Source organism: Saccostrea cucullata, unplaced genomic scaffold (genome assembly GCF_032062105.1).
Source record: "Saccostrea cucullata isolate Sc308-1 unplaced genomic scaffold, CSIRO_AGI_Scuc_v1 ctg683, whole genome shotgun sequence".
Taxonomy (NCBI): domain Eukaryota; kingdom Metazoa; phylum Mollusca; class Bivalvia; order Ostreida; family Ostreidae; genus Saccostrea; species Saccostrea cuccullata.
This window is the reverse complement of record NW_026930753.1, coordinates 164,516-179,520: the sequence shown is the minus strand read 5'-3', so window position 1 is coordinate 179,520 and position 15,005 is coordinate 164,516. Positions and strand designations below refer to the sequence as shown.

General features: G+C 30.9%; 2 protein-coding genes across 2 annotated transcripts in view; both read right to left on the bottom strand.

The window, feature by feature from the left end:
- The window catches only part of LOC134229966 (receptor-type tyrosine-protein phosphatase alpha-like), a 106,172-nt gene that overhangs the window by 77,390 nt on the left and 13,777 nt on the right, over nucleotides 1-15,005 (bottom strand). The window lies entirely within an intron of this gene.
- On the bottom strand, nucleotides 9,285-14,058 carry LOC134229968 (receptor-type tyrosine-protein phosphatase alpha-like). The gene is made up of 10 exons (XM_062711746.1): nucleotides 13,915-14,058; nucleotides 13,311-13,446; nucleotides 11,795-11,953; nucleotides 11,497-11,590; nucleotides 11,228-11,298; nucleotides 10,900-11,034; nucleotides 10,514-10,633; nucleotides 10,277-10,428; nucleotides 9,763-9,898; nucleotides 9,285-9,390 (listed from the first exon to the last, which is right to left on the bottom strand). Exons 1-10 carry the CDS (start codon nucleotides 14,037-14,039, stop codon nucleotides 9,319-9,321), a joined length of 1,200 nt encoding a protein of 399 aa, XP_062567730.1. The 5' UTR covers nucleotides 14,040-14,058; the 3' UTR covers nucleotides 9,285-9,318.

The window sequence follows — 15,005 nt, the reverse complement described above, 5'->3', positions numbered from 1 at the left end:
CCCCTTTGCTAATCAAATTAAATCGTCTGCATAACAACGATATGGTTTGGGGAAAGAAAGAAAGAAATCGACATATTTTTGTTAAATGTTTGGCTTTGAGATATCTGGTATGAACAATAGAATTCTGAAGAAACGTTTTTAATGCTACCAAAGAGAGGAGAACCATTAATGTGTTAAATCTTGGGAAACGAATGATCGAGAAAAACGACACTACTTGAATGAGGACAGATTCTTTTCATCTTAAATAGGCGGCAGCAGAATCTTTAAGGTTTTACAATATTGACAGGTTATGATACGTATTTCTATGTTCGGTTTGAAATTCAGATGAAAAGATGTGCAAATGAAATCCAAAATTTCTGTGACCTAACGTTAGAACTGTTAGGATATTTGAGTAGCTTCCCTTTACATGTACGAACTTAGATAACTTACCGGGGAAAATATACCGATTGGGATAACACAACAGGTAGGTTTTTTGTGTTAAAGAACTGTAAATTATATCAGAAATGTTTTTAATGGCACGACAATATTTGAGAACGTTTATTCGTTTGAGCCATTTTGAATTTCAGCAACGTTAACGTTGTTGTGATGAATTCGTGCGCACAGTTTTAGATGCGTAAATTTAATTTAATAGATTAGGTGAAAGAAAGTTTCATTTTATTAATTTAAAATCATAATTAAATGATAAGAAATGAATGTAATATTTTTTTCCTTTTATCCATGTATCAAATTAAGAAAAAATATGGACGGAAAACTTTTTCATCAATGTGCTACGCGCATTGATGAAGTTTTCTGTCCAAATTTTTCTTTGATACATCGATCAAAGGGAAAGATATTACATTCATTTCTTAATTCTATTTGCTGACAAAAACATTGTATCGACCAGCTGAGAACTTGCAAAATGATTTTTTTAATGACTGCAGAAATTCCTGTTTTATCAACTTGTTTGTCAATATTAACCTCAATTCAAAAATTCCTCTGGCGAATAGAATCAAATGATTGTTATACATGCTATTTCCATGAGATACCTTGTAAGGGTATATTGCTGCAAAATTAATATATAGTGAAAATTGAAGAGTTAAAGTAATAGCATTTATCATAGGTCTTTGTTGAAACGGTACCATCAGTGTCTTTTTTCCAGGAAGAAATCCAAATAATATGAAGACGTATCAGACCCGGTGGTATGTTTTATTTCAAGCTCACTTGGATATGTCGTGTCGAGATATGATCAATTTTACATGGCCAAAATTTTTATTTTAAGATCAGAAAATCAGAGGTAAAGATTATGTTTATGTATTTTTCCTTTTTTTTTTCTATGATATTGTTGGTTATGAATTTCTTCTATTTTTAAAAAAAATTCTGTTGACGTTTATGTCTTAATCTTAAATGTCAAGCGTTAACATCTTTTCTTACTCTATCTTTAATTTTTTTCCCCACCAACTTTCCGTTTTTCTTTAGTATCGGGGCAAACATTTTTTGATCGGATTGTTCGTTTCTTCTGTTGAAACTTCTTAAATATATGACCAACAATCAACTCGTAAGTATCTTTTTTTATAATGTAACGAACAATTGACAAGGAAACTTGATGTTTTTAAGATAATATATATATTTCCGTACATGTACACTTAACCTAGAATTTTTTCTGCGTATGAATACTTCTGATCGATCTTACTACATTTAATACTGGTTTTTGTTCATAATACAATTGAATAAAAATAAATTTACCCCAATGTTTTATAAAAAGAAATTAAAAGTACCTGTTAAAATCGGCAAAGAATGCAAAATACAACATTGTATCATGAAGTTCGCAAAGAGTAAAACCTTCTTTTACATACATGATCGTGTTTTACTTGTATTGAAAAAAACTGAAAACAACGTTGAGGAGTAAAAGTTATACATACCGTATGCAGTTGACGAAAAGAATGTATCAAAGAGCATTAAAATTCCACAAAATGCACGACTGGAGAATCCCATTCTCAAATCACGGTATAAATATCCAAGGAACCTCTATTAATCGACAAGTTGTTTCTCCGGTAAATAAAGTTGCCTTAAGGGAGACAGGACACATGTCATATGACTAAAAAGACATATCACGTCATAATCGGTGATAATATACATGTTAAACGTTGTTAAAATCAACAGTTCTTGTATGAGTTTTCTAAAATTGTTTTTTAAAGATTTAATTTTATAAATTATTATTAATAAAATTTTTAAAGAGCTTGCCATCATTTAGATATTGTGAAGTTGCCCAATCCACACATTTGTTTCTCTTTACCCTGAGTCTGACGTCAGTGACGTCATAGACGTAGTGTTTGAATTCTCAATGCAGCGAGATCAAGTACACACACCCGTCATGATCAGTTTTATTTCATAATAAACAAGTCACAGTCAATGTATCGTAATAAATTTCTGCAGATTTTTAAAAATTAATATTTTTTCGTGTTTAGTAGCAAAGATTCTCTCTATTTAGATAATTTTGAATGTTTATATTTTCGTGTGACGTCACAATTGATTTCCCGCACTCGGAAAATACAAAATTGAAGCGTTTTTATCAAGCTTACGTCTAATTCAACGATGTCCTGTGCGATATTGAGGTAAGCTTCACCCTGTAATATTTTTACAGTAAATAACTACGATGGAGGACTGACATTCAATCGTAAATTTAGAAATATTTATTGACAGAATTTTTTCCCTATGGGATTTTTGTCGTTGAAACTGCTTTGAAAAATGCAGAAATTATCGCACCCAAATACTGTATGAAATTAAAACAATTGCTTTCAGATAATTTAAACATTATGAATATTCTGAAATATTTGAGTATATAGTGTTATCTTTCATATTTATCGTTTGTGCGGAGAAATTCGCATTATGGACTCCGTTGTGGGCCCGTAAACATGGAGTATCCAAACTTCATATAAACTCTAAACAGGGCGGTATTTGTGTGGCGATATCTCTTAAATAAGTCAAGAAATCCCATGACAGGACCGTTTTAAAATATTAAGTACATATTAAATTAGTAATATAAAAAATACGAAAAAAAATCATTGACAGGAATGTTTTCAGCTAAAGGTCCTGTTCCTCCTTAAAGAGAAAGCTCTGTTGATTGGATTGAATGACTTTGTGGGAATAGGTAATATATACTTTACCGGCCACTATGAATGTGACAGAAAAATTTTGCGCAGTTCTTTTTTAAATCTTTTGGATTTCATTAGCTTGACGTTTTGTTTTGATTCTTTATATTAGAAAAGTACCCAAAACAAAACAAATACAAGAAAACAATTACTTTAAAAATGGTGTATATCTCTTTTCGTCGCTAAATTTTCGATAATATTTAATACTTTATTGTACTTTTGTATATACTGGATTAATTTCAAACTCTCAACGAGGAATATTTAAGCATATAAAGAGAGCTTAAGTTCCCCCTTTTACAATTATGAGTATTTCTTATCAAAACGCTCGTGTTCAAGCGTAAAGTTAACAACCGTCACATTTACACTGTACAATGTAACACATATAACATGTACTTTGTGATGTTTATGTCGATAATATTGTGTTTGATTTCTTTTGTTATCATTTTTGTTAATCATGTTGTGTGTGGATATTTTGATTCGATTACAATGATGGTATACAGTGTATTTATTTAAAGAGCCTGTCCAAGCAAGCAATGCATAATAGCAGTGCAATATTCAGATTACAGCCTTCAGATCTACTGTTGATAAAAATATGTTATCTATATTTTATTTTAGAGTAAATATATTCTAGTAAACTGTTTCAGACGGCTTAGCAAGAAAAAACCCAAGGATTTGTTTATCAACATTTCATTTGAATAATTTTTTTTCTCAAATCCCATTGTTACAACGCACTTTGAAAAATTACGCACTTTGAAAAAAAATTTCAAAGTGCGTTAAAATTTGGGACCAAGCTAACGCACTTTGAATTTTTTTTTCAAAGTGCGTTAATATCGACCATATTAACGCACTTTGAAAAAAAATGTAAAGCTTGATCAATGTTCTCATAAATAATCGGTATGATAAATAATTGATCATGGTTGGATAACTTTTTTTTATGATAAGGTCACTTCAGAACATGAGATTGAATATTTAAATATCTTAGGTTTTGATAATAGTTATAAAAGGGAAATGGGTCTTTTAGAAAAAATAGAGACTAATTGTTTAATATCATTATTTTGTTTCTGTTTAAAAGTTCTAGTCTGTAATTGGTAGATGTAAAGGGGAGGGGGGGGGGCTAAAAGTGAACGACTTAAAGAATTAAATTTATCTTAAGAAAAGGGGGCAATTTGATTTTTCAAAACTATGAAAGTTCTTTCTCTCTCATACGTTTTACTGTACTAACATTTTTTTTAGTTTTCATCTGTATTGAAAGTTTTCAACCGTTCAACGTCATACCATTATGTAAATACATATCATACATACATGTACCTGTTTTGGGTATATAGCAGAGGCATCGAAACCGGGCGAAGACAAGCGGAGGGGGCTACCCCCCCCCCCCCACTTATTTTGGAAAGATATACATGTAAATCACATAAGCATTAAAATGCGGCTTATCCTTTTTGGGGTTTATTACTCCCTTCCCCCTTTTTTTGTTACAGACATCTATGTATTGGAATGATAAAGATTTGGACTGACAGATCTTCTATCTGTCTTCTTCTCTTTTCGACGTGAGTGAATCAATGCATAAGCGTTTTGAAAGATAAATTACAAATAAAATATTCCATTACTAGAATCTGAATCCAGAATTTTTTTGTTTTTACATATTTTTTCAAAGTGCGTTAAGTGTTTCCATGATAAAATATATTGATGTAAACTCTTAACGCACTTTGAAAAAAAAATTCAAAGTGCGTTAATATGGTCCCAAATTTAACGCATTTTGAAAATTTTTTTCAAAGTGGGTTGAATTTGTCCCAATTTTAATGCACTTTGAAAATTTTTTTCAAAGTGCGTAATTTTTTCAAAGTGCGAAGCCACATCCCATCTACAATAAATGTTTTGTTATTGATTATAATGATTATTTTGTCTGCTTTTTAAGGGTTTATTTTCGTTTAGAAGTGCATAATACTTTTTTATAACTTATTTTGTCGATTTATACATGCATGTTGAATGTTGTATCTCAAGATATGAAATACATGTAGATGTGTCAGACTCTGTGGTATCTTTTAAATTTTTGTAATAAAAATTGAAATGAGAATGCAAATATAATTTTGGTCAGATTTTAAATATGTAGAGCAAGTTTTCGACGTTTAAGAAACTTAGGACTTGACGCTGTCGACGAGAAATAACTGTACCTACCATAATGCACTAAAAACTGTATAATAGCAATGCCTGCACGTCATACTTTGTACACTGATAAAAATGAACAATCATTGAACGAAATGATTCTTCGCATATTTTTTCAATATCAAAAAAGTTTGATTTTTTTTAAGTCAACAAAAACAAAACGGATATATAGGGTCAGTTTTCAAATACTTACCATATTACTTTATAATCATGTTATAGATATGTGTCAAGGGAAAATCTCTCATATTCAAAAAATACCTGACAGTGTGAAAAAATCTTTCAACCTATCATAAACTCTCGCTTTATTTGTTCGTGAGATGCACAAGGTCATACAGAATGGAGAACAAAATAAGGAAGTGTTACATTATACTTGAATGGATCATAATCATTCGACAATCATGCATTTAAAGATTCACATTGGATGTACAGATATTTGATCCTCTGATAGAATTTTTACAATGTCTAAGGGATTACTTAGCTATACATATTATTGTAAAGCACAAAAAAACATGCTAAATTAAATCTGTAATAACTTATTGAAATTAGTACCCGCCATATATCGTACATGCCAAATTAAAAAAAAACAAACAACATTTACAGTATTTTTGATTTCCTGTAATACAAAAGCATAGGGGGTGCAAAAGAAAATTACAATGCAACCAAATTTTGTTCTGATAAATTAAGAGTGGACAATTGTAAAAGTTGTAGCCTTTATTTCAAGACCGAAATTTTCATGAAAAATATGGTATAAATAACAGTATTCAAGCTCTAAACAAAGCTCAAACGAAACAAATCACAAACAAGATAAATGCTGTCTTCTAAAACATCAGAGGTGGTACAAGGTGCATACGTGGAATAAGCATTTCCTTCAGACCGATCACAACCGCCACGTGTTCCTTGTCAAGATCGCGAATTAAAGAAAAAGTCAGTCTATAACTCTGTGTTCTAATGATGGCTCAGCAATTTATTACAGCTGATATTAACATCTTTATAAAAAAGGTGATATGAACGACCACATTTTTTTAATGAATATTAAACCGACATATAGAATTCAAGACATATACATGTAATTTGACAAAAAACAACCAAGACAACGTTTGTAAGGAAATAAACACTGTCTTCCTGCTTTGAAACACAGAGTTTTAGTTTTTCTCCAGCTGCATACGTCATATACAGTAAACATTTGTCTAATCTGGATTTTGAGTACTCAAGTTTTTTGCTCATTCCGACTGTTTATCATACATACACTTTTTTTTTTTTTTAAAAAAAAGTCTATTAAAATATCTGTCCGCGGTATATTGTCGATTCAGTTTTCCAGACGACCATACTGGTCATAAAATGGGTAATTATTTCCCTTGGTCCGGCCACGAATAATAACTTGAGTGTAAAAGCAACAAGAAAACATTGATGTAACCATCAATTATCGCCCGGGAAATAATTAAAGTCAAGAATGGAAATGAGTCTTCATCGATATATGTAAAAAAGACATGCATGTAAATGTTGGACACGATAGTTGAGAATGTTTTGAAAACTAATAGTCGGATAAAAATCGAACAAAAACTTTTAAACTTTATTGATTCCTAAGGTAAATGTTAGCTGCATAAAATATAAATTGAAACCAGATACATGCATCACCTATTAACAAAAATGTATATCACTTTAAGAATATAAAACACGAACTGTATAGAGTACATTTTTTATGCGAAAACTAAAATTAGATGTTCTTAAAAAAAAAAGGACCTGTCGTTTTTTTCGATAGTAAATTATCAGCAAATTTATATATTAGATATGAAAAACATATATATTTTTACAGCTAAAGATTCAATTTATAGAAGTAAATATATTGTGTATCTCGTTATTTATAAATAGAAAGAACATTCTGACTAACAATCTTTTGAATGGAAATTAGAAAACTTTTAATTCTGAATAACTAATCCTACACCAATTCCCATATACCAACACTTAAATTTATATGTATAGTACAGCCCGGTCCTCTGGGCTGCAATTAACACTTTTCGTTGTAGGAGTGCCAATGTATGTTTACATTAGTTCCATGAGAAGTACTGAGACGTGGCGGCTACACATCCCAAGTAAAGATTGATTCATTAAATAAATATTTTTTGTTTTCATTCAAGAAAAGTTAACTCATAGAAACGGCACCATATACCTGTGAAAGCTAGGCTTCAAATTGTAACAATGTATAGGCACTTAGGGACATTTACCAATGAGCTCATGAGAGCGGATAAAACTTTTTTGGTATCTTGCGCACAGGTGTACTGATAAATGATCGACTAATTCAAAATTTCTAATTTAAAGTCATATTTGGTCATCAAAACAAAATTCAGTTTCCCTGAGTATTTCTTTTATAGCAACCTAAATTGAGACAGGTACAGAACACTTGAACCGTTTTAGCCTTTTCCTACATCATTTGTAACGTATCTTTGCTTAAAGGGGGGGGGGCGCACTAGGGTTTTATTGCTTGAAAACTACAGTAGCGAAACTCTTTACTTTTATACTATTTATAACTACCATTGCCTCAAGTGCATATGCCAAACATGCGGAAAATCTATCGTCCAGGTATTTACAAGGAGTTGTCTCAAAATAAAGGTACATTCACTATAGGTCTGCATTATATAGGAAACTGCCATTTTTCAGAAAATTATACAAATACGTTTTGCTCAAACTATAATATATGATGAGTAACATTATATTGTACATTATATGAAAGAAACACAAAATTTCTTGCTTTATAGAGTACTACAAAATATGTAGGATACAAGGGATTTTTACAAAAAAAAAAAAAAGAAAGAATAATAATAATTAAAGGAACATTCTCATTTTTTTGTTTTAAATTTCAAGAGCATACATTAATTTTTTTTTCTTTTATAACATTTTCAAAACCCCTTTTTTAGAGCTTAACATTATCATAACATCGAAAACACAATTCTACGACGCCTATATACGCATCAGTAAGATCATTATTTTACAAAGCAGATATATGAAATTGTAATTAAATTTTTCAACGTATTATTTCTTAATTTTATCATTTTTTTAATAAAGTGAAAAAAATGCTTATAAGCAGTAAATAAGCTTCATTTTAGCGAACTATTGCGCAATAGAAGCTACAGTCGGTTCCTTTAAATGAATTCATTAGATTTTAGTTAAATGTTTTTAGGATGTTTTCTTAACAGGTTTTCATATATAAAAAAAAACAGAAATCATACATAAAATCGACATTATTATGCACTTGAGGGAGTTTAAATTAAAAAAAAAACATGAAAGAGTAATTAATTTCAAAAGTCTAACAAACACCTCACATCTGCCTAAGGAACATAAACACGGACGGATCCCGGAACTATCAGAGCTACGTGTAGGATGAGGTGCCATGGAGAAACGAGGATCCCTTGTTTATCGGTGTCAATTCCGTAACCCTTATAGCCAATTGAACAATTTGAAGGTATATTCCGAAGGCAAATTAAGTTAAAAATATAAGCCTAACAAGTCAGCAAAAATACAACTCACTGATAGTTTTTATTCGATTAAAGTGTTTCTGAAGATAAACCGATATACAACAAATGCAAATGAATTTTTTAGTATATTAAAGTATATAAAATGACAAGAATGTATTATTTTATATGTGCATTGTTCTGTACGTTTTAATGTTTAAATCAATGACATTCGATTAATTAAGGTTTTTTCTAAATAAATGTTCAAGCAATTTTTAATTTACAACAAAAAGCATATTGATTTTTAAAAATAAAAAAGGATAAATAAATAACAAGCAAGCTACATGGATCACAAATTAATGAAATCAACACATGTTCTGTTTTTCATTATCACCCTTTATGTTAATTTTTTTCATAACAAATTGTTGTATCAAAGTTCTTCTGATACATGTATGTCTTTGAAGAATACCTTGAGGAATTGAGGAGAACAAAGCTTTACATAATCTCGAAAAATCAAATTATTAGGTTACACATGTACAAAATGCATCTCTCACTGCGTATGTCACACAATTTCGCTCCTTTTAGTAGTTTGCATACACACTATCATTTTGAATGTATTCTGCCACTACTTCATGACAAAGCTGGTATTCCTCCTGGAAGAGATAATGAACATATGGAGATAACGAACAGTATTCAAGATCAAAAGTCCATAAAACAATACAAAATGGGAGCAGAGCAAACACGGACCCCCAAATCATGAGAGATGGGATCAGGTGTCAAGGAGGAGTAAGCATCCCAAACTGACCTGTCACACCCGCCGTGTGCCCTCTGCCACGATCGAGAAGCAAAGGAAAATTCCGTCGTCAATTCAGTGCATAAATAATGGACTAACAATAAGTATGAACAACGTCAGTCAGCATTTGATTCAATGATAATGAGAATAACTTTCTAGGGAGAGAGGACATTGTTTAACTAAATTAATGATCCTAAAAGAGCCTTCATAAGAAGAAAATGGATGTACATACTAATGTTGACACAAACTCCGTTCTACGGATCTGAAGTTGTCGTGTGATGGTAAAGATGTCCACTTCCTGATCAATTGAGAGTTGTTCTAGAGCGTTATAAATCACACAGAACGCTCCACAACGTGTGGCACCATCACTATCATGGTGGAAACATTATTAATTTAATGTCAACGATAATGAATTTAAAAATGAAGGATATGGATAAAAAGTGTTGAATAATCGCAAAACAGTTGAACTGTTGTTAAAGACGTCCACTAATAATGAATTACCGATTTCAAAACTAAAGATTTCGTTCTTGTTAGCTAAATTGCTTTTCTCTGAGCTTTGATATACTATAACAATACTCATATTTAATATACACTGTAATAAGATACACATATCAAAGTTTTTTTTTGTTTTTTTTTATTATTATTTTTTTTTATTATTATTATTATCATTAAGGTGCATGATCTTCAAGCTATTTCTAATTGCTTCATTTTTACCAAAAAGAGAGTATCGCCTAAAAGAAAAGTACCTGGATAGAATAAGAATTTTTCCTTCCTTTTGGTTCAGTTTTGCAGCCTTTGTTTCCTTGACCAGGTCCAGTAAGGCTTTTTTGTCTTTTATCATCCTGTTTTCCTTCCAAACCTTACATTCAAGAACTGTGGTTGTCATGGTTCTTGATCCCTGCAGGAAAACATCAATGAATTAATCCAATAATTAGTTCAAAGTTGTGAAAATAATATTTGAATATATTATACACACTGCTCACCTCTGACAGTAGAATTATATTTCTCGACGTAAAATTTGTTGAGTTTGTTGAAGATGACAATTTGATTGTGAAACCTCCAACAGTTTTGTGTTCAGATTTAGATGGAATCCAATGTGTTGACTGAAGACGAATAGTTAGAATATGAAACTTGTTAGTACCTTTCTTTAAAATACCAAACAGTACTCTGTGAGAAATAATAACCTTAAGAGAGTTTTTTTTTTAAATATTTTGTATCTAAGTTTCTTGCCACAAAGTATCTTATACCATTTCCTAAAGTTAGGTCTCTCATATTTGATAAAAATACTCTATAAAAAAAACATCGTAAGTATTTGCTTTAAATGATTGTTAAAAAATACTATAATATATATTTCAGTAATGATTCCTACAGATTTTATTTCCTTCAAAGGACCAAGGAAAACCAAAACACGGGCGTCAAAATCTCTGATGAGTCTGAGGAAGTCCTCAGTGAAGTCAGGAAGTGGGTACTGGGCGCTGATCAGACTGTCGTTCTTTGTGAAGGACTAAAAAATTCAGTTTTAGAAGATAATTTTAAAGAAATGTAAGTGTTTCCAATTTTCAAGATGTTAAAGCCCGTTTACCATCATTTGAGGGGAAAAATTCGATTCGTTCCATGAAGTTTTGATAATGACGACTAAGAATATATTACGTAAGATGACTGAAATATTTGATAAAATATAACATTATAAGTCGGACCTGGAGAAGAACAGCATTGTAGTAGTTGTTGCGTCCCTTTGTATAGGACAAATAGCACAGGAATTCTTCCACTGAAATTTAAACCGTGAATAAGAATTAACAAAAATCGACTTTACATAATGACAGTGTATTTATATTAATTGCACTGTTGAACTGTGTACTTCATTACTCTAATACTTATGAAACATAAAATGCATGTAACAGTTTACTTTATATACTTTCAATATGTGTATTATGGTGTTCATACTTTTGTGTATTTCATAATATACCTGGAAGGACTTCTTCCGTGTAGTTTGCAGTCAGGTATTTTCTTCCTGACTCATAGTCCTTTTCTGTATACTCTTTACGCAGAGACAGTAATTCCTACATGTAATAACACAAAAATTATTCAGTTCTACCTTCTTTGAAGATGGTATAAGTAACTGTATTCAATCAATAGTCAAGACGACGTTGTTTAATTATTCTATTTATACATTGTTTTGTTGAAAAACATTTTATTACAGATTTAAACGTTTTAAGATTTTCATGTAACAAATCGGAAAGAAACAAAAGTTATAATGTAACCACCTGAAATTCGGACGACAAGGATGATTTCCCGGCAACTTCTCCACAGTTTGTGTAACAAGACTGTTTTTGAAGCTCTTGTAAAAAGGACTCTGTTGATAGACATCTGGACTTTCCATTGAATGACTCACAAAGAGCAAGATAAACTGCTTTATATTGGTCCTACGATGAAAGAAAAGTATTGCTAGCTTTGATTTTGTTACAAAATTGCACACAGCATTTGAGATCTACATATTTGCAGATTTTTCCGGTCTTCGGTAGATGCCTACTCCTGTTGGTCACCTGAACCCACCTAAACGTCTTTGCTCAATGGTCTGTTACTTTGTAAGTTTTGGGGACTGTTCGTTATCATATTTTCATTTTATTAATGCTCTCTGTGTTAAAATAATTTGTAATTGATTTTACAAAAAGCATGCAAAATAGCATTATTTCAGGTCTAGATACGCAAAAAAGTATAGCGATATGATATAAAGACAAAATTCTTAACACATTATATTAGGAGTTAATTTACAGTGTAGTTAATTTATAGTGTCTGAAAACCATTGACAATATGCTACCGACCATTATGAAGCAAATTGGTTCATATTCTTTTCTTTTATCATTATGTTAAAAATCCAGCATGTAAAAATGGCTGTATAAGATATTTTTTAAAGTAGAATTTCTATCAACACGTTATAAACCATGTGCCCTGTACTCACTGTATTTGTACATTATATTTTATTTAAATGCCATTGAAATCATCTAAGCCTAAATCAACTAATGGTTAGCTAATACCTAATAGATAAGATTTATTGGCTGCAATGAAGAGTGCACATAGACATCTTGTTTGGATCATAAAAATGTAAATCTTAAGGCCATTAACAGATATTTCTTTTCTTTAATGTATAGGGAAACGAGTATTTTTTACCTAAAATAGTGAAGCGATAACAAAAAACGAACATAATGCGGAGTTTATACCTTAAACTATGATTAGATCTCCTTGGAGGAAACACACTAAGAAGGATTGTTTTTGTTGTAAAGTAAGGGAAACATTTCAAGACCAGTGACAAGCGTCACCTTTTACAGCAGGTTACTTAAAGGAAATATTATCCTTTGTGTTCACCTTTTGAAAACATAACTATTTGCTGATTAAATATAAAGCCCCAATTTTGTTCCGTGAAAAACAAGATAAATAAGGAAACATGCGGATAAGATGAATTTAGATTGGAAGTTAATGTGTCTCTTTCAGCGACTTCTGTGTTAACAACGGAAATGTTAGGCTTTCTAAATTGACTGAAAGAGTGTCAATATTTTCCCTATTGGATCCTAAATCCGTGAGAAGATGACGGTTAAAGGCTATCTGCTGTTAAATTCACTTCTAATACTAATGCTTTATTAAGCCTATGAAGATGCACAAGTTATATTAATAGAAATATGTTAGGTTTATTTGCTCGATTAATATTTTGACGACCATAAAGAATAAAGCTGTAATCTGGAATATTCCAAAAAGCCTAAATACAATAAAAAATGCAAATCTTACATCGCCTTGTATCATATTCATTCTGTCTTTTCTCATGGTTCTGACGTACATCGGTACATTGACTTTCCCATTTCTCTCCCCTTCCCGATAGAGGGCGTCTAAAGCTATGTATGTTCCGGTTCTCCCGATTCCAGCGCTGTTAAATTTTTACAGAAGTTATATATTTTGATCATTTCTACTTCTTCATTTATCAGATTTAATTTCAGACAAAACTACAGGCTTTTGTGTTTATTTTTTGTCATTTGTTTAATAGGTCAGATCTGAGACGAAAAGAAATTTCAATTTAAAATCAACACTAAATCAAAGTTTTATTTTCAATATTATTATTTGGGATGCCTGCATATGCATTGTTCAAAAAGTCTTTGGATTAATTTACTTTCATTATAAAATGTATTATACTGATAGAAGTTGGTATTAATCTGATAGGATACTCAAAAACATTATGCAGAAGAACAAAGTGTCCAACAATTCGTTTAATGGTTATAATCTTTTATAAAGAAATTTAAATACGTAAAAACAGATTCACAGCAAGTTAGATGGACGTTTAAATAAACAGAGTGAAAGAGAGAGATTTAAATATTTAAATTTAATAACTTTATGAAACCTGCAATGTACTAATGTGTATTTTCCTTTGTTTTGCGGAACCTTTTTCAACACCTGGCGATGAAATACAACAAGATTGAGTGGATCAGGAACCCCATGGTCTGGCCATCTTGTGTAATGAAACATCACCACCTCACGGTCAATTTGTTCCTATAAAGCGATAGATAAGAGAAACTTCAATGAAGATACTTTCATTGACATTTAAAATCAAGTTTTAAAAGACAAGTTTTTTTTGTATTGAAAATTAAAAAAAAGGATTTTGTTTTCAACTCAATCATATATTGTTAAATTTATTACGTTTAAAGTTCATAGATTTTTCTTTTCAAATCGTAGGTTACATTTTTTTAAATTCTCATGAATATTTTCTAATATTAAATCTTTTCCCTTGTACTTACATGTAATACACGTTCAAAATAGAGCAGTTTAAATTGAGTTTGTTTTTTTGTTTCTTTAATTATTGTTTAACATCCATCTAGGGAATACATCACTTATTAAATGGAGACGCCACCACTGCAAATTTTGACATATACTCGGCTCTTATAGTAATAAAACAGTAGATGCTCTTTTAATTTTCATGTCAGCATCTACTGCAATGCATAATCTCAGTTTATAGGATCACAACGTCCAACAGTGGGATTCGAACTTGCAAAGTATGGGTCAACTCCTTACTGAAAGATTCTAAAAACGAGTTGTTAAAGAGATCTTAAATAGCATAATCTCTAGAGTTCAACAATTTGTTCCAAAGCACTGGGGCCGAAAATTTACAGAGATGAACTACTTTTGTCGTCAACCAGTTTTTCAGTGATCATTTTGTATAGTAAAAATTTGTGTTTGGAAAAAGGGGGACTGGTCCCGTTGAAATATGTACCTGCTGAAAATTGGAAATTTTGATTTTTTGTGTTACAGCTGTATTTATAAACTTTTAAGCATTTTGATACATGATTTTTATGCTATGTATCCAGAAAAGATAATATGTCTATTTCTTTTCACGTGCTGTATCTTTGTAATCAAACTTGATTGGATGAGGATGAGGCGGCTTAGGGTTATAGGGATTTCATAATTACATATATTACGGTACATGCATGATACGGA

Bases quoted from the DNA above. Each gene is read 5' to 3' on its own strand.
- LOC134229968 (XM_062711746.1), bottom strand. From the start codon at position 14,039: ATGTTTCATTACACAAGATGGCCAGACCATGGGGTTCCTGATCCACTC. The intron at 11,591-11,794 runs GTGGTTACATTA...TATTACATGTAG, and splicing joins CCTTGTCGTCCGAATTTCAG to GAATTACTGTCTCTGCGTAA. The intron at 11,299-11,496 runs GTATATTATGAA...TTTAAATTTCAG, and splicing joins CACGGAAGAAGTCCTTCCAG to TGGAAGAATTCCTGTGCTAT.